At 59.1% G+C, this 27749-nt stretch overlaps 2 protein-coding genes and 1 non-coding gene across 8 annotated transcripts; 2 read left to right on the top strand and 1 right to left on the bottom strand.

Moving 5' to 3' along the window:
* The first annotated feature begins 8 nt into the window (after nt 1–8).
* IDUA (alpha-L-iduronidase) lies at nt 9–20739 on the top strand. 5 transcript variants are annotated; one of them, XR_004628954.1, is made up of 14 exons: nt 9–174; nt 958–1098; nt 10155–10240; nt 10430–10537; nt 10816–10911; nt 11004–11206; nt 11318–11497; nt 11609–11825; nt 12180–12392; nt 12473–12594; nt 12672–12797; nt 12868–12948; nt 13332–13432; nt 13603–20739. XR_004628954.1 is itself a non-coding variant. In XM_034672275.1 (14 exons), exons 4-14 carry the CDS (start codon nt 10441–10443, stop codon nt 13707–13709), a joined length of 1425 nt encoding a protein of 474 aa, XP_034528166.1. In that variant the 5' UTR covers nt 9–174; nt 958–1098; nt 10155–10240; nt 10430–10440; the 3' UTR covers nt 13710–20739. The 5 variants fall into 5 exon arrangements, 3 of the variants coding, with proteins under 3 accessions (XP_034528166.1, XP_011229605.2, XP_034528165.1); XM_034672275.1 differs by having other exon boundaries at nt 11723–11825; nt 12868–12944; XM_011231303.3 differs by having other exon boundaries at nt 12868–12944.
* SLC26A1 (solute carrier family 26 member 1) lies at nt 1892–7362 on the bottom strand. 2 transcript variants are annotated; one of them, XM_011231286.3, is made up of 3 exons: nt 7300–7362; nt 4132–4750; nt 1892–3415 (listed from the first exon to the last, which is right to left on the bottom strand). In XM_011231286.3, exons 2-3 carry the CDS (start codon nt 4720–4722, stop codon nt 1892–1894), a joined length of 2115 nt encoding a protein of 704 aa, XP_011229588.3. In that variant the 5' UTR covers nt 4723–4750; nt 7300–7362. The 2 variants fall into 2 exon arrangements, with proteins under 2 accessions (XP_011229588.3, XP_034528141.1); XM_034672250.1 differs by lacking the exon at nt 7300–7362 and adding an exon at nt 5525–5652.
* A 2883-nt stretch (nt 20740–23622) lies between the features above and the next one.
* TRNAK-CUU lies at nt 23623–23695 on the top strand. The gene has a single exon. It is a non-coding gene; the product is annotated as a tRNA-Lys (tRNA).
* The last annotated feature ends 4054 nt before the right edge of the window (nt 23696–27749 follow it).

Raw genomic sequence — 27749 nt, 5'->3', positions numbered from 1 at the left:
GCGTGCGACCCGGAGGCGGAATCGGCCGGCGCGCCCCCGCGCCCCGCTGCTCGCGCTGCTGGCCGCGCTGCTGGCCGCGCCCCGGGCCCTGGCAGAGGCCCCGCACCTAGTGCTCGTGGACGCGGCCCGCACGCTGCGGCCCCTGCGGCCCTTCTGGAGGAGCACCGGCTTCTGGTGAGCGCTCCGCGTGGGGAAACTGAGGCCCGAGAGGCCCATCTCTCCTCCATCCCGCTGCATGTTCCTCCCGAACCTGGACGCGCTTCCTGCCCCTGGGCTTCCTGGACCCCCTGGTTGCATTGGAGAGACCCTTGGGCCCCAACGCCCATGGAGCGCTTTAGGCGCTCAGATGTGAGCAAGGCCGCCCAACCCCTAACCGTCCCTGGCCGGCCTACTCCTTCCTCTCGGGTCCGCCTTCAGTGAGACTGGGGTTTTTCTCTGTCGGCGGGCTCCAGGTGGTGTTTTGGGTGCCACGAGGGTTTTTCTGAGTGGGCGCCCTGTGAGGTGGAGGCCTGCAGACGGGCCCTGAGCTTGCCTGGTGGCCTCCTGGGGCAGCGGCCCAGGACACTGCTCTTTGCTGCACACCAGGGCCCTCCCAAGGGGGCAGCCGCAGTGATGTCAGACATCCCTGTCGTGGGACCTGTTCCCCAGCTGCCTGTGTCTCAGACACACCCCTGTGTCTCCCACCCTCTCTGTGGCCTGCTTCTGGCCGAGATCGCCTGGCTAAAGGGCGAAGGAGCAGGGTATTGGGATGTGGTCCTCTCTCCTCAGGGAGCCCCTGATTTCCATAAACGTGAGACTTCATAACATTCCTGGTGTTAGGGGTCATTTTATTACATCAGGGACAGTAACATTCCTTGGCAGGCACTCCCCAGTCCAGCTGCTGGAGACGGGTATCCTGGGCAATCCCGGGCCCCGTCCATGGGGACTTATGCCCCATCCCCCTTCTTCTGTCCCCAGCCCCCCACTGCCTCACAGCCAGGCTGACCGGTATGACCTCAGCTGGGACCACCATCTCAACCTGGCCTACGTGGGTGCTGTCCCTCATGGTGGCATTGAACAGGTCCGGACCCACTGGCTGCTGGAGCTCATCACAGCCAGGTGAGTGATGGGGACAGTTGGCAGGGCCCCTTTATGGAGGTGAAGACCGAGGCTGAGCGGAGGACCACATCCTGGTCTCAGGATCGCGGTGGGGGCAGCAGGGAGGGGGGTCCTGCTCTCAGGAGCTGTTGCCCTCACACTTCCCGGCAGGGCGCCCTGTGTGGAGGAGGCCGCGTGGGGCTGTGCTGGGTGCTGGGGCAGCCCCTGGACTGGGCACAGCTGGCATCCCACTGGACATCACTTAGATGGTGGCCTGCTGCGCCAGCGTTGTGGCTGGACCCGGCACCAGCGAGTGTGCACCCACATACCTCGTGCCATGTGCTCGCGGGTCAGGCTTTGCAGGAGCACTGCCCCAGGGCTGGGCTGAAGTTGTGTTGGTCACCCCCCCCTTTGGCCCTGCAAAGCTCAGCCCAGCCAAGGCGTGAGACGTAAGGAACACTTGGGTGTGTGTTTGGAAGACTTCCGGAGACACAGAGACCCTCGGGCCCCTGGCCAGAGCTGCCGCCTCTCGCCCGTGGGACTGGGACTGGGCAGGCCAAGAGACCGTATCCCATTGGCACCTTGGAGGCACCTTAATGGCCTCGGGGCCCTTGTTCCAATAAGACGGTGGCACCCAGTAAGATGCGGACACACAGCACGTGGGCCCGGGTGGCACTGTGCGGTTCGTTTCAAAGGTGCAGCTCTCGGATGTTCAAGTGTCGTGGTCCTCTGTGTGTCCCCTGGGTCCTCCAGGGCGGAGGGGCACAGCGTCACTCTTGGAGGGGTTGTGGGGTCGGTGTTGGTGCCCACTCGGCTAGAGGGCGGAGTCCGTGGCTACCAGCGCCCTGTGGCGGGCTCGGGCCCCCTGCACGGCGCTGTGCACACTGTGGAAGAGCTGCCCCTCCTCGGCCACGTCCCCCCGGTCCTCCCCAAGGAAGCCGCCTCTCCTCAGGGTGTCCCTCACCAAGGGGCTGCAGCAAGCCAGGAGCAGGGTGATGCCCAGGGCCCCGTAGTCTCGGCGCAGGTCCTGCAGTGCGGCCACACCGGCTGCGTCCAGGAACAGCAGTGGAGCACAGTCTATGACCACGGCGTGGAAGCTGGCCGCCGTGGGCACCAGTGCAGCCGTGCTAGTGACTGGGTCCACGCCCTCAACAGGGTCTCCCTCAGTGAGCCTCGCCTCCAGGCCCCGCTGCTTCCTTCTGGTGGCCGCGTGCCCTGCATCCAGCCCCGTGAGGCCGTAGAGTGACCGCAGGAAGAAGTCCTTGTTGGCGTAGTAGAGAGGCCCCCCAAAGCGGAATATCCGCACCCCAGGCTCCGGGACCAGGCCCTCAAACTCCGCAGCGTCCTCATAGAAGCCAGAGTCCCCAATCTGAGCGAGCAGGGTGGCTCGCGGACGCTGTGTGCGGCCAGCCAGGCTGAGCAGAGACAGGAGGACGCCGGCCAGCAGCCCGGCCTCGACGCTGACCAGCGCACAGGTGGCTGCCGTGGCCACCCAGACCAGTGCGTCTGCGGGGCTGAGCCGCCACAGCTGTGGGACATCCCTCACCTTGCGCAGGGCGCCCCGCAGGCTGACGACGATGACACAGGCCAGCACACAGCGCTGCAGGTCCCGGAACAGCGGCGCCAGGGCCAGCAGCACCAGCAGCACCACGGAGGCGCTGACCACGCTGGACAGCTGCGTGCGGCAGCCGGTGGCCGTCTTCACCAGGCTCTTGGACAGGGCGGCGCTGGTGACGTAGCAGTGGAAAAAGGCAGGCAGCACGTTGCAGCAGCCCACGGCCAGCAGCTCCTGGTTGGGCCTCACGGAGTAGCCGTGGCTCCGGGCGAACATCTCTGCCAGAGAGATGGAGAAGGCCGAGCCCACGAGGGCCAGGGGCACGGCATCCAGCGCCACACGCCGCATCAGCCCAGGGTCTGGCACCCGGGGGGCCACGAAACCAGTGGGGATGTCACCGGCCACGCTAGAGCCAAAGCGTTGGTGGAGCTGTCCGAAGTGGGACACGAGCGTGGCCGCCACGATGACCAGTAGCTCCGTGGGCAGTGGCACCTTCAGGCGGTGCCGGCAGCGGTCGGAGAGCTCCTTGCCAGCCAGCAGCACAGCCAGGCACGCGGCACTGGTGACCACGTCGCACAGGTTGGCCTGCCCAGCGTTACGCAGCAGGCTCAGCCACGTGCTGACCACCATGCCTGGCCCTTGGTGTCGTGGGATCTGCACGCCTAGCACGTGCCTCAGCTGGGAGGTCAAGATGGTCACCGAGGCCCCCATGGCAAAGCCATCGAGCAGCGGCTGTGAGAGGTAGGCGGACACGAAGCCCAGCCGGAGGATGCCCATGAGGACCTGTGGACAGAGTGTGGTCAGGGCAGCAGCCTGCCTGGTACGGCTGAGGGGTGGCCGCAGCACAGAGCCTAACACCCCTTCATTGCTGCTGCTTATTTCCCGGATGGACTGCCCAGAGTCCCCTGCACGCACGTGTGCACGCGCACGTGGCACAGTGGACGCTGGAGGTGCACACGTGGCCTCGTGTGCTCATTTCTGGTTCTCTCACGCACGCAGGCTCCGGGCATTGGAAAGCAGCTCCTTTCTCCCGTCCTGCAAGGGGCACTGACCCCCTCCTGGGAGACCTGGGCCCCCTGGGAGGGTGTGACATTGGGGTGGACAGGACAGGCCCGGTTCAGGAGAGCCCTGGGTGTGGGGAGGCTGCAGGAAGAGAGGCAGCCTCTCGGGGTCCCGCCTGGGACAGGAAACGCAGGGGAGCTGTGTGGGCCAGTCAGGGACGTCTGGAGCTGAGGCCACCCTCCAGCCAGCTATTCCTGTCCAGGCCGCTGTTAGCTGGACAGGGCCCCTGTTCCTGGGCGCCCTCAGACCCTCGGGTGCCCCCGTCCTGGGATGCCACCCCGTGCCCACCTCTGCCTGTTCTGTCCTTGCTGGTTAAACTCACCATCCTCGGAGGCCCTGACCCTGCACGGCCCTGCACTTGGCCCTTCTGTGTGGGCAGTGAGCCCTGGAGGGGCCCGCTCCCCGCTCGACAGAACCCCACCTGGTCGGCCCCTCACCTGGTAAATCCCAGCCACCAGCGTGAGGGCCGTGGCGACGCGGATAGCGTAGCAGTCCTGGTCGCAGTCCTGCGGCCTGAGCCCCGCGATGGTGGCTGAGGCGTTGGTGCTGCTGCGGTTGTCCCTGGGCCCGGGGCCGTCCTGGGCGGGGCCGAAGCCAGCCAGCAGCAGCTCGCGGTCCACCACCTGGCCCACCATGAGGCAGAGCAGGCTGAAGATGCCCACGGAGACGTGGCGCGAGGTGCCCATGAGAAAGTAGATGAGGTTCGCGAAGAAGGACGTGTACAGACTGTAGATGGGCTGCAGTCCAGCCAGCAGGGAGTAGGCGATGGCCTGGGGTACCAGGATGATGCCGATGACCAGCCCGGACATGACGTCGCCCGCCAGGGCCTCCCGCGGGCGGTACTGGCGCAGCCAGCGTGTGGCGGGCAGCAGACCCTGCAGGAGCGCCCAGGCCCTCCGCGTGCTGCACGTGCAGCTCTGCCACAGCCTGGCTTTGAGAATCTCACGCAGGCCCAGGGGCACCGGGGAACGCCGGCGGACCAGCACCGGCCCCCCGCCCTGGGGCACGTACTCAGCGGACACGTCCATCCCGGCCTGCCACACTCCCAGGGAAAACCTGCAACGGAGGTGGGCGTCACTGCTGGGGTCAGAGGCCAGCGCAGAGACCCAGCCCTACGCGTGGCCCAGCCCGGCTCCCCTGCTCACTGTCCACCTCCCCACGCAGGCACAGGCCCCTCCATCTCCCATCCAAACCACCATGGTCCCCTTTGGCAGCCCTTCCATCACCTCTCTACCATGGGCTCGAAGGAGGAGGGCTTCCTGATGCCCCCAGTGAACCTTGGAGATACTGGGACCCCAAATCTGTGCTGGGGAGGGCGGCGCTGGCCACCCCTTGGTCCTTGTGGCAGAATTCCTGGGACGTGCTTTGGGAGAGGGATCTCAGCGGGGGCCAGCTGAGAGGGAAGTTGAGGTGACTGGCGTGTGTCCTCCGTCCGGCTCCCGGGATTGTGGGGTACCCTTTCCCAGGTGTGTGATAACACTCCACAAGTGTGGGACTGCCCCTTGGGTCCCAACAGCAGCTGGCCTTCCAGGGCCCAGCCTGCTCTTGCCTGGAGTTTCCCCGGGGTGTGGAAGACGGCTTGGCACAGCCTCCATGAGCTCCAGAGGGATGCCGAGGTGTGTTTCCTTCCTGGGAAGACCTCAGCACGCAGGGGTCTCCCCCCACCGAGCCCCCAGAGTCCAGGTGTGTAGAGCGAGGACTGTTGAAACGACATCGGCCTTGTGCCTGAGGGTCCTCAAAGAGACCCTCCTCCCTGTCACCCAGAGAGCTGGCCTCTCCTGTCGCCTGGGGATTTCACGGTCCTCCAGCAGGGCCCCGGGATGATCTTACCTGAGGGAACCCCTCGCAGGCTTGGTGGACTGGAGCGTAGCGAGGCAGCTGGCCTGTCAGCCCTTCGGGGCCGGAATGTGCCGGCCGGCTGGAACTCCAGAGCCCTCTGGCTTTTGTTGGCCGGTGGGGGAGTGTGGGCAGCAGGGGTCTGGCACAGAGCTGGAGCCAGGAGCCAGGCCACGGCAGGTCTGGCGCCCACCGCAGGCAGTGCTCCTGGTGACCATCTGACTGCTTGGCCAGCTGGGCTTGCAGTTAAATTATTTACCCCAAAGTTTGCTGAGTCATGGGTTTCCCCCCAGCCAGTGTTACCTGAGCGGCTAATCCAGGGAGTTGTGCTGTAATCAGACTCTCACAATTGTGTGGGCCTCTTGATAAGCCCCCAGCCGGGCCCCCGTTGTGGGACAGGGTGGGCGAGGACACCCAGTGGCTGGAGCAGGATGCTTGGATTCTGGGGTCCTTGGGGGAGGCAGAAGGCCCATGAGCCCAGCCAGTCCTGGGACAGGGCACGGGCAGCAGGGGACCCTTCAGCTCTGGGGCCTGTCACTTTGGTGCCCACAGCTAACCAAGGGTACGCAAGGAGGAGAAGGGTGCCGGGGGAGGGGCCGGTCTCTTCACCCCATCCCTGGCCATCCTCCCTCCTGTGACGTGAGACAGGTCTGGTCCCCACCGGAGTGCAGGCCAGCTCGGCACTGGGCGGCTGTATCCTCGGCCTCTGCTCTGTGTCCTTGTGCGGAAAGCAGGTGTGCGGCCACTGCTAAGTGTGTGCGCGTGCACGCATGCGGATTGCTGAGGGCGGGAGGGTCAGCAGGCATCAGGAGGCAGCACCAGCCGGGTGCGCCCTTCTTGCTGTGGGGTGGGGGTGGGGCCACCGGCGTGACTGGCAGGTGCACCGCGTGAGCAAGGGCTGGCGTGAAGGCACATGATGGCTTTAGACGATTACCCTCGTGCCCCACAAATGATACGACTACCCTGATCTCAGGTCCCCCACCTCTTATACTGGATAACTGAGGTGGACTTCCCTCGCTGGGATCTTGAAGGATTATGTGCGGAAAGGGGCCCATCCCGCGGGGCTGCCATGGCGCCGCGGCCCCTAGTGGTCTCCCTGCCCTAGGACACAGCCTAGGGTCTTCCCTCCACCGACCCCGCACAAAGTCCAGCCCAGGACCCACTTGGCCCCTGGTGGCGAGCTGTTTGCCTGGATCAAGAGCCATGGCCGCTCAGAGCTTCAGGCCCCTCCTGGGGGCAGATCAGGCGCTCCTCGGGGTGCAGAGGGGAGAGTAGCTATTGAGGAGGGCATATGCCTTTATCTCCTGCCCCAGCTGCTGGCAAGGGGGCAGTGAGAGAGCCCCCTGGGTGACCTCAGCGCCCTTGGGGTTGTGTGACACAGAAGACTGCTTGATGGCCAGGGGCAGATAGACGCGCGTGTGCTGGGCGATGGGGCTGGGTGCTGGATGGGAAGATGGAGAGCAACTGGCCTCTCCTGCCAGCTGGCCCTGAGCCTGACACCCTCCCATCCCCATCCTCAGACTGAGGCTGCGGGTTCCCTTGGGGGACGGGTCTGTCAGCCCACCGCGCGCGCGCCCCCCCCTTCCCCGCACATGTCTCCCTCTGAGCGCGCGCGCTCCAGGCTGGCCGCGCGCCTCGCTCCCCGGCCCATCCTCCTGCCCCCCACGCGGCACCCCCACCGCCGAGCGCGCGGCGTCCCCCGGGTCCTCACGCCCCCGCGCACGTGCGGCCCGGGCCCGCCCCGAGCACTCGAGCACCGGAGCACTCACCAGGCTCGGTCGCAGCTCTGTCCTCCCGGCGCTGGCGCTCAGGCCCTGCAGTGGGGGGCCTTGGTGCAGCCCGACCGACCGCTGCCGCCTGCGCGCTGTGAATGAGCCCTTTGTGCAGCCGCCGCAGCCCCAGCCCACGTGCCAGGTGCAGGAGGCCTCGAGCCCAGGTTCGGACCCTTCCAGGGCCGCAGAATGGAGGCTGGTGGAGAACCAAGCCTCTCTGCAGTTCACCTCACCGCTCAGCCTCCTCCCTAAATGAGGTCTCTCAGATCCTCACTCTGACTGGGCCAGGCAGAGGGAGACCAAGGCACCCACAGTGGAGCCCAAGGACTGCTCTCTGGGGTTCCTTGGCCATGGGTCACCTCTGAGGTCGGCTTTTTGGGCCCTGGGACAGGTGTATTGGCTCACAGGGTATCCTTTGCCGTCGAGGCTGGCTGGGCCAGGGGACGCTCCTGTCCATCTAGGGGGACAGGCTGGGGATGCCTGTGCGTTGGGGCCCCCCCCATGGTACCCCACTGGCCCAGGACGCCATGCACAGTAGCAGCATGTATCCGAGGCCTGCTGTGCACCCGGTGTGTGCAGGCTGGGCTGCAGGGAAAGCCTGGAACCCCTGCACATGCCTTCACTTTCCACTTGGTCACCCCATCACCCCTGCCCACCCCCCCCCACCACAGTAGTGGGACTTTGGAACCGTCTGTTGTGCACATTTAATTTTTACCCAAGTGCTTGTTAGTTTTCTTTGCTACCAGTCGTGACCTTTGGATGGGAGGAAAACGGGTGAGGGAGGTGATCCCCGCTGCCCACAGGCTTGTCCTGCTGGGTCCCAGAGGTAGGAGAACACAGCCCTTGCACAGAGGGGCCAGCGAGGGAAAGCAGAGTGCAGGGCCGGGGTGGGGAGCAGGAGGCAGTCGCGTGCGGTGGCTGGGCCTGGTCCCTGGGGTGGACTTCGAAGGCCAGGCCCAGGCTCAGCCTTGACCCTGTACAAAGCGAGGCAGGGGAGAGGAGGACGTGGGGGAGGCGTTGAGTTACCCACGTCCTCACTGTGTCCAGGGAGATGACCGTGGGCCAGCCAAGCTGTGGCGTGGGATGGGGAGGTTGACAGATGAAAGCTGTTCAGGGCCAGATTCCTCGGTGACCCCACTCTGCTCCTCCCCAGCTGCCACAGAGGGCGCATTGCAGGCCTCCTGCCCCTGGCCACCTCCCTCCCTCCGACTGACGGACGGAGCAGGCATGTTCTCAGGGGAAGCCCCGAGATGCCTGCCAGCGCGCCTGCCTGTGCTGCTCACGAGACAACACCCCCCAGTCTGGGCCACCCCCAGGCTCCGTGCTAACCTTGCACGACCCCCCGGAAGGCCACCGGCTTCCTCACGCAGCCCCCAACACCGGCCCACCCTCGATGCCTCCTGTACCCCTACCCACCCAGCTGCTTAAGTCAGGCTTGTGCGAGACATCCCCCATCCGTCTGCAGATGTTGTCCCCTCTGCCTCCTAAATCGGCTGCTCCAGCTCCTCCCTATGTCTTTGTGGCCACCGCCCGGTCCTGGCGCTTCACCTCTCCCAGGGGACCTTTCCAAACATCATGGCAGAAGGGAACACTATGGGGACAGTAACAAGATCAGCGGTTGTCAGGGGTTGGGGGGAGGGGGGATGAACAGGTGGAGCACGGGGATTCGGGGGCCGGGGGTGGGCACCTGTCCTGATGCCCTCGTCCAGACCCACAGAACGTGCGCCACCAGGGGTGGCCCTGATATCGTCTGTGGACTCTGGGTGATGATGGCGTGTCAGTGGAGGCTGGTCACCATAACAGACGTCCCACTCCGGTGTGGATGTGGCTGGTGGGGAAGGCTCTGCCTGTGTGCAGGGGGGGAATGGGAAATCTCTGTACCTTCCTCTCAACTTTGCTATAACCTAGAACTGTTCAAAAAAAAAATTCTTAAAAACAAAGTCATGGCACTTTTCTCCTTGGATCTCCGACAGGGCTCCCCATTTCACTCTGAGTCAGGGTCCCATCCTTACCTTGGGCACAAAGACCTAGTCTGTCCAGCCTGCACCCTGTTCTCCCCAGGTCCACACCATGCTTTCTGCTGCTTGATCTCAAGTTTACTCCTACCTCAGGGCCATTGCATATGCTGCCCTGTCTGTTCCCTGGCATTCTCATTGCTGGCTTTGTCGCGCTACTTGGTAGGTCTTAGGTGTTACCTCAGAGAGGCCCTCCCTGCCTGATCCTTTGCTCCCTGTCCCTTCCCCTTCATGGTACATCTGATGTGTTCCTAAGATTCAAATAGTTGTCTGTTGGTTTCTGTCTCCTCCCAGAATGTGAACCTGGAGGAAATTGGGCCCCAGTGTGGGATGAGTGTAGTTTAGTGGGGGCCTGCCCTTCTCCCTTTTCTGAGTGTGGGAGGGGGAGAGGAGTCTGTTGAGACCAATCTGGAGCCCTGGCCTCCAGGAGATGTGAAGAAGCAGGGTGTGGCATCCCCTGGGTCCTGCCAGGCTCTTGTTCCATGGTTCCCTACTCCACAGTCAGCTGTCTTCAGGGTGCCTTGTTCTCTCCTGCTCCATTCTGTTGTACCTTTCCCAAAAGACCTGCCTGCCTGCCCTGTGCCACCCCTGAGCCCAAAGCTGTTCGGAGCTCCTGAAGGCTTGGGGGTGGGGTTCCAGTACAGGCACACTGGTTCGTACTAGGCTGTGAATGACTGATAGGCTTCCATCGTTGGTGTTTTCCAAAGGGAGGGACCCACTGAGGAGTCTGGATCTGAGACCTGTGTGGCACCTTGCAGGCTCTCTACCTGCTTGAATGTGGCCACAGTCCCAGCCTGGGGCCCACTTCCCTCTGCCCTGATGTCCCCTGTCCTACAGAGGGTCAGCTGGGCAAGGCCTGAGCTACAACCTCACCCATCTGGATGGGTACCTGGATCTTCTCAGGGAGAACCAGCTCGTCCCAGGTAAGCAGCCAGCCCTGCCCTCTGCCCTCTAGTCCCGTCCCCTCCCCATGACCTGACCCCTCTGGGTCCTCAGTGGTTGTGTGTGGAGGACTGGCTTCTGTGTGGGCAGGCGGGGCCCGGGCCGGACGGAGTGTGGGTGCCGCGTGGGCAGGTGGGGCCCGGGCCGGACGGCCACTTCCTGTGTTGCAGGCTTTGAGCTGATGGGCAGCCCTTCCAAACGCTTCACCAACTTTGAAGACAAGCAGCAGGTGTTTGAGTGGAAGGAGCTGGTCTCCCTCTTGGCCAGGAGATACATTGGTGGGCAGGGCACAGGTCCTGGAGGGACAGGGTGGGCACTCCTGGGCAGGCTCTGCTCCCATACCACCCAGGCTACGAGCTTGGTCTTGTCTATTATGAACCCTGAGCCAGGGTCTCCTGATGGGGAAGGAGGCCTGGCAGGGTACGGTGGGCTCATATGGAATCAGACACCCTTGTCACGGCCAAACATCCAACCGTAGGCAGGCCTCCCTGTGAGTTGGGATAGGCTTGGCATTCCCCGTGAGGGGGCCATGGTTGACAGTGGGGACACTCTGCAGGTAGGTATGGACTCTCACACGTTTCCAAGTGGAACTTTGAGACGTGGAATGAGCCAGACCACCACGACTTTGACAATGTGTCCATGACCATGCAAGGTGCGTGGTGCCTCCCGCGTCCTGTGAGAGGAGAAGGGGTGGGAGCAGCCCCTCGGCGCCAGGGTGTGGACTCTGCGTTCCCTCCCGCCCAGGCTTCCTGAATTACTACGACGCCTGCTCCGAGGGTCTGCGGGCTGCCAGCCCCGCGCTGCGCCTAGGCGGCCCCGGGGACTCCTTCCACCCCTGGCCACGCTCCCCGCTGTGCTGGGCCCTCCTGGGGCACTGTCACAACGGCACCAACTTCTTCACGGGGGAGCTGGGCGTGCGGCTGGACTACATCTCCCTCCACAAGAAGGTACAATCGTCCCCCCACCCCGCGCCCCCTGTCCCTCCGCCCGCCAGGGGACCCCCGCCTTCTCGGAGTCACGAGAGTTGACCCCAGTCGTCCTGAGGCCAACCCCCGCAGGGCGCGGGCAGTTCCATCTACATCCTGGAGCAGGAAAAGGCGACCGTGCAGCAGATACAACGGCTCTTCCCCAAGTTTGCCAACACCCCCATTTACAACGACGAAGCGGACCCGCTGGTGGGCTGGTCCCTGCCGCAGCCTTGGCGAGCCGACGTGACCTACGCGGCCCTGGTGGTGAAGGTAGGCTGGCCCCCAGGCCATACCCCAGGAGCGGCTCCTGACGCGGGGCGGGGGACGGGGGGAGGGTGCGGGCGCGTGGCCGGGAGCTCTGCAGCGCCCCGACGCCTGCAGGTCATCGCCCAGCACCAGAACCTGCTGGTGGCCAACACCAGCTCCGCGCTGCGGTACGGGCTCCTGAGCAACGACAACGCCTTCCTGAGCTACCACCCGCATTACTTCACGCAGCGCACGCTCACCGCGCGCTTCCAGGTCAACACGACGCGGCCGCCGCACGTCCAGCTGCTGCGCAAGCCCGTGCTCACGGCCATGGCGTTGCTGGCCCTGCTGGGTAGCCCCCTCCCTCTCTGCGCCCGCCCAGACTGGAGAAGGAAACCGCCGGGCGCGCCCTGGGCGGGGCCAGGACCAAGGCCTGGGTCGGTGGGGCAGGGGTGTCATTCCAGGCCCTGGTGGCTTGTGCAAAGGCCCCAAGGCTGGGGAAGCACCGATGTATATGCCCTGCGGGGCGAGGGGAGGTTCCTGCCCCTCCCGCCCCGCTCTTCCCCAGCTCAGTGGGTCACGTGGCTGGGCCCTCCTGGGGGGGACCCCTCATGGAGGGGAATGAATGAGGGGAAGCCAGGCCCGGGGAGGGCGGCTCTGGGAGGCTGTGGTTCCGCCTAGCGACAACCCCACCCCTGCCCTGCAGACGGCGAGCAGCTCCGCGCGGAGGTGTCGCAAGCCGGGACGGTGCTGGACAGCAACCACACGGTGGGCGTCCTAGCCAGCGCCCACAGCCCGGCAGGCCCCCTTGACGCCTGGCGCGCCACGGTGCTGGTCTACGCGAGTGACGACACAAGCGCCCATGCCAACCGCAGCGTCGCCTTGACCCTGCGCCTGCGCGGGGTGTCCCCAGCGCCGGGTGAGCTGGGGTCCCAGGGAAGGGGTGGCTCTGCAGGGGATGGGCCCGGCGAGGCGTGGCTCCAGTGTCCGGCTCCGCAGGGCTCGTCTACGTCACGCTGTACCTGGACAACCAGCTCTGCAGCCCCCATGGCGAGTGGCAGCGCCTCGGCCGGCCGGTCTTCCCCTCCGCAGAGGAGTTCCGGCGCATGCGCGCAGCGGAGGTCCGAGGGCAGGGTAGGGGTGGGGGCAGGGTGGTTGTCGAGATCCCAAGGCCCTGAGTACCAGTCCCTGTCCCCAGGATCCGGTGGCCGTGGCGCCACGCCCCTTCCCTGACAGTGGCCGTCTGACACTTCGCCCGGAGCTCCGGGTGCCCTCGCTCTTGCTCGTGCACGTGTGCGCACGCCCCGAGAAGCCACCAGGCCAGGCAAGTGGCAGCCCCCTACCCCGCTGCTCAGGCTCCTCCAACCCCCCAGTCACTGAGCCTCTCCCTGCAGGTGACCCGGCTCCGTGCTCTGCCCTTGACCAGGGGGCAGGTGCTTTTGGTCTGGTCCGATGAGCATGTGGGCTCCAAGTGCGTGAGTGCATCACTGCCACTCCCCTAATCCCCATCCTGTATGAGCTGCTCATCCCTGCTTACGCCTGGTCCCTTGGGGCTGCAGTGCGCACGTGGTCCCTCCACTGTGGTCCTCCAACTCCTCCCCTCCTCCGCCCCTCACACCCCCACTCCCGCTGTTCTCGCAGCCACACAGATGGCCCAAGACATCCCAGCCTGCTTGATCGGGGGTGGGGGTACCTGCAGGGAACATTGACAGGTGGCACTTGTGCTCCAGTCCCCTCTCTTCATCACGTGTGGCCTGTCCTCATGGCTGGAAGAGGGCCAGGGACCCGGGGAGGGCTCAGGGAAGGGGCTGTGAGTCTATCCTGGACGCTAGCCCTGGTCCTGACTGACCCTCCCCAGGTGCCTGTGGACGTATGAGATCCAGTTCTCCGCGGATGGTGGCGTGTATGCCCCTGTCAGCAGGAAGCCGTCAACCTTTAACCTCTTCGTGTTCAGCCCAGGTGTGCCTGTCACCCTCTGCCCTCAGCTGCCCCATTTCTGGGCCTCGGCACAGTGTCCGTGGGGTGGGGTCCAGGGCCTTGCAAAGCCCAGAGTTAGGGAGCTCTAGGAGTTTGGGGTGGGTTCAAGGGGGCGTGCACTCAAAAACACCTGTGTATGTTTGCACCCTCAGACACTGCCGTCACCTCTGGCTCCTACCGGGTTCGAGCAGTGGACTACTGGACCCGGCCAGGCCCCTTCTCGAATCCTGTGCGATACCTGGAGGTCCCTGCACCATGAGGGCCCCCACTGCCCCGTGGCCGTGAGGCTGTGCTGACCCGTGAACCTGGGCGGCCAGGAGCTGAGATGGGCTGGACCACCAGCGGCCCATCGGTCGGCTCTGTTCATCCTCTCCTGTCATCTTGCTCAACCCCTTAAAGTGCCTTTCCACTCCTCGGACTTGGGGTTGGCCTTTGTGGACGGGCCAAGGGCAGACGTGGGATCTGGCTGGAGCATGGCCTTCTGCTGCCGTGGGGGCCAGGGTGGGGAGCAGGCTGGGCACAGGGAGACAGGTCCAGCTGCCATGAGGATGGCTGCCCTGCCTACCTGGGGTCTCTGGCATCATTGCTGGGTGCAGTGGGCCCCATTCCTGTCCCCTGCCCGTTCTGCAGAGCAGGAGGGGGCCCACCTGGATCAGCTTGGAGCACAGATGGGAACCCACCTTCTGAGGCCCAGGCAGGCTGACCCCTGCACTCCACCAGTGCTCCGGAGGTAGGGTGGAGCTTCCAGGCTGTCTGGCCCCAACTGTGGCCAGCAGCAAAAAAGGCCCACGGTGTCTGTGTGAGCCGTGCCTGCCTCCACAGCCATCCTGGTTCCACATCTGAGCCCAGAAGGAGACAGGTGGCATGCTGAGATGAGGATGATGGGACTGTTCACAGAGATGCGACGGTGGGTGGGGAGCTGCATGGGGAAGTGCAGGACCCCAGGATCCTCCCCCCACCCCCAGGGCCAACAGAGCATGCGAGGGAGGACTCACCGGTCAAGACAGACAGGTGTGAGAAGCAGAGAGCTTCAGCCCAGGAGTGCAGCCAGTCTGGGGGGCCCTTTGAGCAGGGGTGGAGGTGTGGAGGTCCTGATCCCCCTCTACCCACTGCCCTCCAGGGCTGCCTTGGGCTTAGGGCTGGGGGAGGCGATGCGGGTCTAAAAGGGTCTGAAAGGGCAGATGGAAGATGAGGCCCAGTCGACCCCTCTGGCTTCCCAAACCTGCCAGCCTGTCTACGCCAAAAACTCGAGGACCGCCAGGTCTCACCAGCTGCCTTACCACGGGTGGGGGAAGTCTGCGCGATGACGCTTCCGTCTGAACCCCACAGTCAGCCCCTGTTCCTTTGCTTGCTTTCCCGTGTGGGTACCTTAGGGCTCAGTGCCAGGGGGCCCAGCCCTTGCGTCTGTGGGGCACTGTAACCTGCTGGCTGCTGTTAGTGTACAGGGGGCAGAGGGGCTCCCGGCGTGGTGCTGCTGCCCGACGAAGCCCTGTCTCCGCCGGCTCAGGCCTCATGACGAGGTGCAACCACCCGCTGGCCTCAAGGCTCCAACTACAGAAGTCCCGGAGGCGGGAAGTCTGAGACCAAGGTGCGGGCAGGGCTGGTTCCTTCCGAGGCCTCTCTCCTGGGCTCGCAGACAGTGGCCTCCTCCCTGCCTTCTGTCCTACTGCCGTCTCCCAAGGACGCCAGTCCCGTGGGAGTAGCACCCACTCTCGTGACGGCACTTTCATCACCTCCTCGAAGGTCCTGTCTCCAAATACAATTCTGTTTGGAGGCACTGGGGGTTAGAATGTCAGCGTAAGAATTCGTGGGGGAGTGAGTTCAGCTCCTAATAAGCACCGACTCCATTTCTCCATGGTGCTTGGGATCCATCAACCCAGTAGGAAAGCGGCCTCTTCTCTACCTGGTGGGTCCGTGGCCTTAGGACCCCTGATGGTTGAGGGGCCATCTCCGCTTCCAGCTTACGGGAGGGGGACTGGGTTCCTTGGTGGACTCGGTCCTTCCTTGGGTGCCAAGACCTTCAGAGCCGCTGAGCAGATTCCTCAGGCAGGGGGACTACTCCCCTCTCCCCAGCTCTGTGTGTTCTGGCTCCTGGCAAAGCAGCAGCACACGCGCGGTTTGCACGTCGGCTGGGAGTTCCCAGCGTGAGCTTGCTGCCGTTGTGCCGGTGGTAGGTTGGGTGCCCCCTTGGAGGGGACCGTGGCTCCAGGGCAGTCAGTGGGCATTCAGCAGGACAGCAGACGCACATCTGTGCTGTGCCTCTCAGCCCCCAGGGGTAAGTCACCGTCTCCGCCGTGCTTATAACGTCCACGTCATCAGCCTGTCACCAGATTGCTGATGCATCCCCGCTCTCTGACCAGGCTGACTGGTCAGCTTTGGTCTTTGATGGTGTGGGGTCGGGCTTTCTGAGAGTTGGGGTGTCCATGTGATTGGCCGACACACAGGCTCTGCCCCTGCTGCAGGCCTCTTTGTACCTGGGCTCGTGGAGTTGCCACTGGGATGGCAGACAGGCCCGTGACGAGTCTCAGATGCAGGGGACACCCCACGGATCCACGGAGGTGTTTGGGTGGGATAGCACTCTCAGTCTGTGCTGCTCCCCAGACCTTGTCCTCAAGCTTCCTGTCTTGGTCTTTATGAGTCTGGCCAGCTGGTCACCCTCTGGTATGCTCCCTTTTGTACAGCCACTCTGGGCTAGATGTCCCCTTGGCTTGGTCCCCTGAGAGACACTGGTGTATGTATACGTTTGCCCATAAACAGTGTCTCCCAGCAGCCAGCACCCTTGTAAAGCCCTAGGTCGGTGGAGGGAGAGAGGGAGCTGGACCCTCTTGTTCATACAGCTCACCTGCGAATGTGCTTGGGCCCCGCCTCCAGTGTTCTCACCTCAGGAGGGAACACCGCACGTACTCGGTTCTCGCTGGGCACTTGGGTCAGTCAGGTTAGACCTTACCAAGACCTCAGCAGCGAGCGCAGAGCTGTTGTCAAGTGGATAATGGATGTTGACTGAGGAGGAAGCGGCCCTGCTCGGGGATGCTAGGAGTCTGGCCCAGAGCTGTTTCTCTTTTTGGCACCTGCCAGAGGCCTGTCAGCCACAGATGTGTCAGGCACCGTGGGCCTGACGGGCTGTCCTCCCAAGTGGCAAGATGGCCTGTGGCATGCCTGGACGTGCCAGGGGGCTTTTTCTTGCAACAGTGCATGACACCCGGGAAGTTGGTTAGAGAAGCATGCACAGATGTGGTGCGGGCTGCACCCCAAATTAGTGCCTCCTGGAACTGGGTGCTGTAAGGTACGCTGACTTACCTTACTTCGTGGGACATCCCAGCATTTCCCTTCCGGGCCCTGGAAGCCCCCGGCCGTCAACGGGGCTTATCTTCCACCCTGTGGTCAGCCCGGGTTTGCTTAAGGCATCCGGGGTGCCCGTTAACCCCACACACCCGGTCCGATCAGCATAATGTCCTCAAACAAACCAAGATCCCCCAGGATCCTACTAAGCCTGGGAGAGGGGGTACCATCGGGGCAAACCGTGGAAGCACGCTGACGGCCCCACCGTGTGAAAGTCCCCACCGTGTGAGGGCAAGCTGCTGCTGATTCTCCTCCTCGGTGAGGCTAGAAAGGAAGCATTTCCTGGCTTAGCGGTGTATCAAGAGACACACTGTGTGCTTCTCTGCAGGAAACATAATCTCAGCTATGGCTGCCGTGGCCATGGGGTGCACTCGTCCCCTGTCCTTCTAACAGCATCTGACAGAGTTCTGTGGGAACACAGAAGGACCCCTCCTCCCCCTGCAGCTTCCAGGTGTCCTACTGGAACGAATCTCTGCAGTTTCCGGAAACGTGGTGGGTTTGGCTTGCAGGGAGGGGTGGGCCTGGGGGCTTCTGTGCTGGCCCTCCCTGCGCAGGTGAGGGAACCAACGTGGGATGAGGCCACCCCTCTCCCTACATTTGGGGGACTGAAGAAACCCCAGCAGGAAGGGTCTTGGCTCAAGGCTCTGGCCAGGGCCCATGTACTGTCAGACGTCCCCAGGCCCCCGTCGGTGTCTGTGATGGTTTTCAGGCATTCTCATCGGTTCAAGGCCATTATCCAGTAACCTCTAGGAGGTCCGAGGGCACTCACCTGAAAATGGCCACAGGGCCCCTTACATACCTGGGGACACGTAACAGTAACTGGATTCTGAGTTCTTTTTTTTCAGGGGACCCCACCTCCCCCCTCCATCAAGGGCTCTGGGTCCATGACCCGGCTTAGATGTGGGGCCTGGACACAAGGCCCTGAAGCCTCGTGGTGACAGGTTATGTCTGAAAACTGCCCACCAGACCACCATCACCTCTTGTTTGCAGAAGACCCCTGAAGTTCAGAAACACCCATGTGTGCGAAACCGGGGTCTTCTCAAAACTTCAGTCTGACTCACTAGCCTGCCTGGGGTGGGGGCCAGGACGGCATTTCCAGGACCTCCGGGCGCTGCTGGTCCCAGGAGCGTGCACGAGAGCAGCAGGTCAGAGTCGGGCCCTTCCAGGGGCTCAGGCTGGCCCAGCGCACTGGCTGCATGTCCCACACTTGTGCGGGGACGAGACCCACTCCGCGAGGCTTCCAGGCTCCCTCTTCCTAACCTCCCTTTGGTTCTGGAGGCAGAGGGATGATCCAGGCACAGATGTGGTCACACGGGGGCGTGATGGCCTCACTAGAGGACTCAGCAGCCTTGGTCTCCTGTCCATCTGTCCCGAGTCCTTCTCAGGTGTTGGGTGTCCCTCTCCTTGAAAATCGCATTCCTCAGCAAATGAAGGCTTCTGCTGGTCCAGCCTTGTGTCGGACTGCAGCACGTAGAACGAGGTTGTGTGCCCACCCTGTGGCCAGAGAGGCCCCGGCCCCACATGCCCTCAGCTCACTTTCCTTTCTTCCCTTTCAAGGGAGAGGGAGAGGTGCCCAGACTTCACACACACTGCTGTTGCTATAGCAACCAGCCCCTTGCCACCACCTGCACTCCGCCCGGTGCCGCCGCCCACCCCCCGGGGAATTTGAGTACCCATGACGCCATTTCCCATCTGCAGGGTCAGCCCCGAGCTCCTCAGATCTGAGTCACCTAATGCCAGGAGCCCATGTGGAAGGTCTGTGTTGTGGGGCCACCGCAAGTGCTGATGGCCCCATGGGTCAGGGCCCCGGCAGGGAGGACACACACACTCCAGCTCATCTTTAATGCAGGAACTGGTTGTACGGGTGTGTCAGGGAGCAGAGAGCCCAAGGGAGGTTCCTGCAGGGGCCAGGGCAGCTGGCATGGGCGTTACCCTTCCCAGGTGTGAGGGAGGAAGAGGGTTGCCCCACAGACCTCTGAACTTGCCCTTGGACTCCTTCCAGATTGTGCATAGACCAAACCCAAGTGGAAGCCAAAGGCAGAGAAGCCAGGTGCCACCAAACACCTGGGCATGACCTGGACTCCAGCACGGGGAGGGAAAGTGGGGGGTAGAGAAGGAGGGAAAGGAGTCGGGCCCTTTGCAGGCCCCAGGATGGGTGGAGGGACTGCAGAAGAGGGACTGCACCTGAGCCTGGTGCCCTTGCCCACAGCCCAGAGGGGGCACCGGGTCCGCTTGGGCAGGGGGATATGAATGGAGTTCAGCCCCTGGCATGATGGAACGTCATGAATGCAGACCTTTCTGAGACCAAGAGAGGCCCTGGGTGCAGCTGCCAGAGGTCATGCATGGGTCCTCTCCCACCCAACACCTCAACATTACCATGGAGGACAGCACCGCCTGCCCTGCCCACTGGGGTGCAGCCCAAGCACCCTGAGACCAGGCCAGAAATCTCCCCTGCACTCTCCTGCTCAAGGGTCTCCACTGGGTTGGCAGAGGAGAGGAGTTGCCTGTAGGGTGCTCCAAGTGGCCCCTCCCTGCCCAGGGGAGTAGGGCTGCAGACACCCCTAATTAGCAGCAGGAGGTGGCCAAAGCCCCATTGTCTGCCCTCCACACCTGCTAGAACCTGTCCTCCTGGGGCCCTGGGCCAGCTTGTAGAATGGCCACCCCTCCAGGTGAGGTCAGGTGTAGCAGACGCCCTGTGGGAGGGGGCTGTGAATGCCAGCACCATCCCCTGGTCCTGCCCCCCCCAGACAACTGCCTTTGGGGAGAGCTACAGAGAAACCTGACAGGGAACCCCCAGGGCCAATGACAGCGGTGAGCTGGGCTTCTTCATCAGGTAGGCTCGTCCTCCCATCAGTCCTGGTCAGGATGGCTCACCTGCTCTGGCCCTGGGCAGGGATCCCCTCAGGGATTCAGGGGTGTGCATATGCAGGCAGGGGCCTGAGGCTCAATCTCAGAGTGCTGGTCAGCCCCAGGAGTTCTTGCCCCCCGGCCGTGAGAGCCGGCCATGAAGCAGGACACCGGGTGAGCTCCTGTGGGGACAGCCGACCCTAGGAAGGGGTCAAGGCTCAGAGAAACAGGCTGCTCTCCTGAGCTCACCTCTCAGGGGAGTGCACATGGGGCTACCCACCCTAGAGTGTCTATGGCTGCGAGGCACAGGTGGCACCCCAAGTTTCCCTCAAAGAGGAAGGAGTAAGTGGGTCCAGGTCCCTCCAAACCGTGGTTCCAGAGCAGATCCAGGAATGAGGTCCGCTCTGTGCTCTGCTAAGGGAAAGCTCCAGTGAGGGTCTAAGTTGAACTAATAGGTCACAGGAGGGGAGGTGACACCAAAAATGTGGTTTGTGCATGAAAAAATCAAAACCGATTTACATCCCCAGCTCAGGTGTTCATGCACTCAGCCAGCGAACACTGATGGAGCGTCTGTGTGCTGGGGCACCTGTCGCCTCAGCAGCCCCCCGAACCCCCCACGAAGGCTCCTCCTCTGTCTCTCTAGCCCCCCAACCTGGTTTGTCTTTTAAAAAAATAATACTTTATTGAGTGCGATAACCTGCACTATTTAAAGTGTACAATTTGACAAGTTTGGACACGTTTACGTCCGTGAGCACAATCTAAGTAGTGCACATCAGTGAGCCCCAGAAGTCGCCCCAGCTCCCCTGCTCTGGACCCCACCCTGCCCCAGGCAGCCCCAGATCGGCCTTCTGTCGCCACAGCTCCCCTGGCTTTTCTAGAACGTCACACAGATGCCATCGCATGGTGCGCACTCTCTCCTTCCCATGTTTGTCTCACTTAGCGTAACTATTTTGAGATTCGCCCGTGTTGCTGCGAGTGTGTTTTTTGCTAACCTGTTGTATGCGTGTGAGTCAGTCGGGTGGCCCGCTCGCTTGTCAGCCATTTGGGCAGTTTCCAGTTTGGGGCTATTTCAAATAAAGCTGCCGTGAACATTCGAGCACAAGTATCTGTGTGGACACGTGCCTTCTTTTCTGTTGGGTAAATACCTAGGCGTGGAACGGCCAGATCACGGGACTAGACTTGATATGTGAGAAAACGTGCCCCACTGTTTTCCAAGACAGTTGCACCCACGGCACTGTTCGCTGTGCGCGCTCCTGTGACCAGCTTCTCCCCACGGATCTTGCATCCCGTTGAGCTCGCTAAAGGAGGTTGGTTCTAGTAGCTTTGTTTTGGTAGGTTACACCGATTTTTTACATAGACGACCACGTCATTTGCAAATCAAGACCATTTCACTTATTTCTTTCCAATTTGTACTGGTTTGAACCTGCAGTACAATGTTGAGTAGCAGTGAAAAGAGCAAACCCACTGCCTGGTTCTGATTTTAGCGGAAGCTTTAACATTGGTCTTTAACCATTAAGTATGATGTCACCCATAACATTTCGTCAGGTTGGAGAAGCCTTTTCTATGCCTAATTCGCTGAGAGTTTTTAATAATCAGGAATGGGTGTTGGGTTCTGTCCAGTGCTTTTTCTGCCTCTATTGAGATAATCTTCCTGATTTTCCTTTCTGTTAATATGGTAAGTTACAGGGGCACCTGGCTGGCTCCATCGGTTAAGCATCCGACCCTCAGTTTCAGCTCAGGTTGTGATCTTGGGTTGTGAGATTGAGCCCCGCATCAGGCTCTGTGCTTGGGATTCTCCTTCTCTCCTTTGCCCTCCCCCCCAAATAAATAAATAAAATCTTAAAAAATATATGGCAAGTTACATGAATTAATTTTCAAATGTTAAACCAACTTTGCATCCCTGGGATAAACCGCATTATATTGTTTTTATCTTGTTGATAATGTTGCTGGCTTCATGGAATGAGTTGAGAGGCATTCCCTTCTCTTCCCTTTTCTGGTAGTATTTGTAGAGAATGGGTTTTATCTCCTTCCTAAATGCTTTTTAGTCATCTCTACACCCAGTGTGGGGCTCGAACTCACCACCCTGAGATTAAGAGTCTCACGTCCCACCGACCGAGCTGGCCAGGTGCCCCCTCACTAAATGTTTGGTAGAATTTCTCAGGAAAGTCCTCTGGGCATGATGTTCTCTTTGTGGGAGGGTTTTTAACAAAAAGTTCACACCATTTAATAGGTATATTCAGGCTCTCTCTCTCTTCCAGAGTGAGCTCTGGCAGTTTGTAATTGCCAGTGAATTTGTCCATTTTATCTAATGTGTCAGATCTGTTGTCATAAAGTTATTCGCAACATTTCCTATTATTGTATAATGTGTGCAGAATTTGTACTGGAGTGACCTCACTCCTTCCATTCATCAATAGTGTGTCTTCCCTCTTTGATTCCAGCTGTTTCTTAAAGAAACAGCTTTTGGGTCATTATTTTTCTCTATTTTCTATTTCATTGATTTTTAATTATTTCTTTTTGCCACTTCTCTTTTTCTGTCTGCTTTGGGATTCATCTCTTCTCATATTTTCTATTTTCTTTAGGTGGAAGCTAAGGTCATTAGTTTGAGACATGTCTTTTCTTAAATAGGTGTTTAGTGCTACAAGTTTCTCTAAGACCTGCTTTAACCGCATTCCAAATAAAGGTTTTTATTTTATTTTTTTACACGTTGTCTTTTCATTTCCATTTAGTTCAAAATAATTTTTAATTTTCTTTTTGTTTTTTTCTTCAATATATGGAAAATTAAGAAGTGGATTATTTGGTTTGCAAATATTTGATAATTTTCCAGATAGCCTTCTGTTAGCAATCTCTAATATAATTGTACTGTGGTCAGAGAACATTCTTTTGATGACTTGAATTATTTTGCATATGTTGAGACTTGGGTCCAGAAGATGAAAGACTCTTCTATAAATATCAATTAGGCCAAGTTAGTTGGCAGTCCTCTATGTCCCTAATTATTTTCTGCCCACTTGTTGAAGCTAATATTGGGAGAAGAGCATGGAACTCTACATGTGATTGTGGATTTGCCCATTTCCCCCAGTTTTTGACTTTCATTATCTGTCATTAGGTTCACGCACATTTAGAGTTATGTCCTTTATCAGTTTGCTTTTATGACATTACCCTATTTAGCCCTGGTGATATTCTCACTGTGAAACTGACTCCGTCTGATACCAGGATAGCCGTTCAGGCTTTCTTTTCATGAGTGTCAGCATGGGAATCCTTTCCCAGCCTTTTACGTTCACCTATGTGTGTCTCTGTGTGAAGTGTGTTTATGTAGGTAACATAGAGTTGAATTTTGCTATTTTACCCATTCTGGCAACCTTCGCCATTGGTTGATTGATTGACTGATTTTTAAAAATTTATTCATTTCAGAGAAAGAGAGAGAGCAGGAGCAGGGGCTGGAAGAGGGAGAAGCAGACGTCCCACTGAGGAGGGAACCTGATGCGGGACTTGATCCCAGGACCCTGAGATCATGACCTGAGCTGAAGGCAGACGCTTCACAGACAGGGCCACCCAGGTGCCTTGACAACCTCTGCCTTTTAATTGGGGTATTTAGACTGTTTACATTTAGTGTGATTATTGATGTGGTTGGGCTTACTCTACCATCATGCTATTTATCTTTTATTTGCCTTGTCTGCTATTTCCCCTCTTTTTCTGCCTTCTTTCTTTTTAAAAAAAAATTATTCCACCTGTCTCCTTTGTTGCTTTATTAGGTGTAATGCTTTCTTAGGCTATTGTAATGATTGCTTTGGGGTTTATACTACATGTTTTTAACTTGGCAAGTGATATGATACCATCTCTATGTAGTAAGAGAGCCCTACAACACTGTATTTTCACTTTCCCCTCCCAGCTTTTGGGCTCTTGTGGTCATATATCTTACTTTTTCATATGATATGAGCCCCACAATACACTGTTGTTATTTTTTGTTTCAAATAGCTGATTGTCAGGGCTCCTGGTTGGCTCAGTTGGTAGAGCATGTGACTCTTATTCTCATGGTTGTGAGTTCAAGCCCCACATCAGGTGTGGACTCTAAAAATAATTTATAAAAAATAAATGGCTGATTGTCTTTTAAAGAGATTTAAATAATAAGAAAAACATCTCTTATTGTTACTCATGGAGCTACTGTCTCTGGTGCTCTTTATCCTCCTCCTCCCCCTCTTCTCCTCCTCCTCCTTCTTCTTAGTGTGTGTCTGTGTCTTCAGGTTTCTATCTGGTGCCCAGAGGATGTCCTTTAACTTTTCTTGTAGTATAGATTTGCTCATGATTAATTCTTCCAGCTCCTTATGTCTGAAAAAGTCCTAATTTCATCTTTGTTTCCAAAAGATATTTTCACTGATGAAGAATGCTGGTTGGCAGGGTTTCTTTTATCAGTATTGTAAAAAGATTGCTCCACTGTCTCGCGTGCATTGTTTTCATCCAACAGGACATCAACAGAACACCCTTTTCCTTGCTCCTGTATACAAAATTTTTCCCCTGGATACTTTTTTTTTTTTTAAGAGTTATGTATTTGAGAGAGAGAGAGTGAGCATAGGGGGAGGGGCAGAGGGAGAGGGAGAGAAAATCCCAAGCAGACTCCCCAGTGAGCACAGAGCCCGACAGGGGGCTCGATCCCACAACTCTGAGATCAGAGATCATGACCCACGTTGAAACCAAGAGTTGGACACTTAACCAACTGAGCCATCCAGACGCCCCATCCCCTGGATACTTTTAAGCTATGCTCTTTATAGCTGTTTTCCAGTGTTTTGAGAGTGACATACATGCTTTAATGTAGTTTTCTTCATGCCTCTTGTTCTTAAGTTTTGCTGAGCTTTTGGGAACTGTGGGTTTATGTTTTTCATTACATTTGTAAAAATTCTGGCCATTTTCTTACGATACTTCTTCTTTCTGACCTCCGCTTCCTGTCCTCCGAGGACCCCAACCCCACCAGTAGTTCCCCATGTGGAGTTGCCCAATGACTCACTGACACTGTTCATTTTTCTTTTCAGTCATTTTTGTCTCTGTGTTTCATTTGGATAGTCTTTATTGCTATGAATTCAAGTTCACAATGTTTCCTTCTGCAATATTCTATCAATCCCGTTGAATGTATTCTCTATCTCAGATGTTTTAATTTTCATTTCTAGAAGTTCCATCTGAGGCTTTAAAAAAATCTTCCATGTCTCTACTTAACGTATTCAGTCTTTCCTCCAGCACCTTGAACATCTGGAGTATAGTCACAGTACGTGTGCCTACTAATTCTCACCTTTGTCACATCTGAGTTAATTTTGATTGCTTTTTCCTTCTCATTATGGGTTATAATTTCTCACCTCTTTTCATCCCTAATGATTTTTGGTTTTATGTCAAACATTGTACAGTCTACCTTTGGTGCTGGATAGTTTTGTATTTCTGTAGACATCCTTGTGTTTCTTTCTGGGATGTAGTTAAGTTACTTGGAACTTGTGTGATCCTTTTGGGTCTTGTTTATAAGCTTTGTTGGGCAGGACCAGAACTATATGTAGCCTAGGGTTGATTTTTCCTTGCTACTGAGGCAAAACTCTTCTTTCTACTCCAGGTGATGCCCCTTAAATTAGGAGGTTCTCAACCCTGGCTGTGAGATTCTGGCACTATTCCCACCCTCTGTGGGCTCGCATCTTTCTGGGTGGCTCTTCCCCTCAGTTAGGTGTAGCAGTCTGCAGTCAGCTGAAACTTCCGTAGATCCCTGGGGTCCCTCTCTGTATAGCTATTTCCTCTCCAGGATTCTGCCCTGTGAACTCTGCCTACCTTGCCCTCCTAGGACTCCCTGCTCTATCCCCTCAACTGAGGGAGATCTCTGGGCTCTGCCTGGATCCCCACTGCCTACACTGACCCTGGAAACTCTCTCCAGGCAGGGAGCAGGGATGGTCGTAGTCTCCCTCATTTGTTTCCCAGCTCTCAAGGATCGCTGTCCTTTGCTGTGTAATGTTCTGTGTTTGGGGTGTTGTTTTTCACATATATTTATCTCTGCCTTCCCCCCCCACCCCCCATTTCAGGCGAGAGCATGTGGATCTGGTCCCTGTTACTTCATCTGGAGCAGAAGCAGAAGGCTGTACATCAGCTCCTTTCAATTCCCCGCCAAACACTGTCCACCATCTGATGCATTTCTCAGTCATTACACCTGCTACTGAGACGCCATCTTTTAGTAGGGACGTGGGCCTTGTCCACCTGGCAAAACCCCACATCCCCAGTCCCTCTGACAGAAGCCAGCACAGGGCCAGGGGGCACCCTGTCATGGTTGGATGATAACATGAACAGCAGCATATTGGGGGGCTCACCTGTGCCAGGCAGGTGGGAGACAGAAACTCTCGCAATCTCCAGGAGAATTCTGTGGGTCAGGTTGTGGATGTGGGGCTGAGACAGAGAGGTTAGCCCCTTGTGCCAGGTCTCAGTGTTAAAGGGGCAGACTTTGAACCGGGTTGGCATTTCAGGTCAGTTGTCGTGAAGGGGCAGTGGGAGCTTGCCAGTGGGAGGGATTCCTGGAGGAAGTGGCCTGGGCTGGACATTCAGGCAAGCTTGGCTCCCGCCTGGTGAGCCCCAAAAGGTGGGCCTGGGGGCTGGAAAGTGGCGAGGCCTGGGAGGGGAGCTGGGTGCCCTTTGGGGGGGCCACCTCCTTAGGTGCCTTTGCCAGGGGGCAGGGTGTCAGAACAGGGCAGGAGGCTGGCAGCACTGGACACCCCAGAGCAGCTCTCTGGGACCCTACCCTACCCAGCGGGTGGGCCATGCCCCTGCCCCCTCCCGCCCCCGCCTGGAGCCTGCTCATGGTCCCACGACCCCTCCCCACTACCCACCTTACCCCCACACTGCACTAGATTGCCTCGCATTTGACTCACTTCCTTGTTTCTGACTTCCCCCCGCTTCAGAGCCACCTCTTCACACACCTGCCTTTGGCAGCCTACGCACCTGCTGCAAGTTTTCACGCTTCAGTTGTGTCTCCCCACAAACCTGTTCCTGAAGTCCAGGGCAGCCTTCAAGCAAGCCGGGACCCCCTTCACCCACCTGCCCATTTCGTCCCAGAGCACCTGTCTGTGACCCTCAGTGCCAGCCCCCCACCCCCCCTTCTCAGGTGGGCCCTAAACCAGCTCTAATTGCTTTCTCCCCATCTGCAGGGCCTGAATCAAGTGCGGGAGGGCTACTCAGGTCTGCCGTTTGGGCCCTCACTCAGGGGGCAGACACACAAGGTTGGGCTGGGCTCACCTCTACCCATTCATGAGGTGCCTGCACTGGGCTGGAGACAGGATTTGGGACCCTGCCTTCTCACTTGCTTGGGAAGGGTGGGCAGTCTGGGCCTTGATAGGCCCCAAACCCTGACTGTTGGCACTCCCTCACCTAGCTCTCCTCTGCCTTGGGAATGTTGGTCTGCATAGGCCTCTGCAGTTTCAGTCTTCCCAGGAAGGCTTCCTGGAAGAGGGGACTCCTAAGTGGAGAGAAACTGTTTCAGTCAGGGTTCCTGATGGCACAGCATGGATAAGGTCCAGAGGGGTTTGAGAGGCTCCTGCATGGGGTGTGTGGGGGGTATTTGACCAGAGTGTGGTGGGGGGAGGGGATGTGGTTAGGACCCAGGTATCCAGGGCCTCAACGGTCTCGGGGTTTGTGCTGGAGGCACTAGGGAGCCACAGCAGGGTCATGGTTGTGTTTTAAATGATGATTGTCCATTCCGGGGAAGTGACAGTGGAGGGGAAGCCTTCAGATCAGAGAGGATGGGGAGGAGGCCCTGGGGGTGCAGGTGGGGGAGGGGGGCAGCAGAGTGTGCAGGTGCTGAGCCGGCAGGGGCAGCTGGGGCAGTGCCGGAGAGCTGGACTCCAAAGCACTGGCTCCAGTCCTGGACTTGCTGACTGCAGATCGGGAAATCTTGGGTGAATTACCTGCCTTCCCTGCGCCTGTGTTCCTTCATCTGCATCCGGTGACAGCAAGGCACCTGCCTGCCTGGGAGGATTAAAAAAGGCGCTATGTGTGTTGGTCTCTACTACTATTGTTCATGTCCTTGGGGTTACCATCACAGTGACAGGCCTGAAGCCCCCAGGTGGGCGGTGGAAACGTACCTGCCTTCGGTCAAGGGTGCCCGGTG

The sequence above is a fragment of the Ailuropoda melanoleuca genome, chromosome 11, assembly GCF_002007445.2.
Source record: "Ailuropoda melanoleuca isolate Jingjing chromosome 11, ASM200744v2, whole genome shotgun sequence".
NCBI lineage: Eukaryota > Metazoa > Chordata > Mammalia > Carnivora > Ursidae > Ailuropoda > Ailuropoda melanoleuca.
The sequence above is the reverse complement of the archived record's forward strand: the minus strand, read 5'-3'. Positions and strand labels throughout refer to the sequence as shown.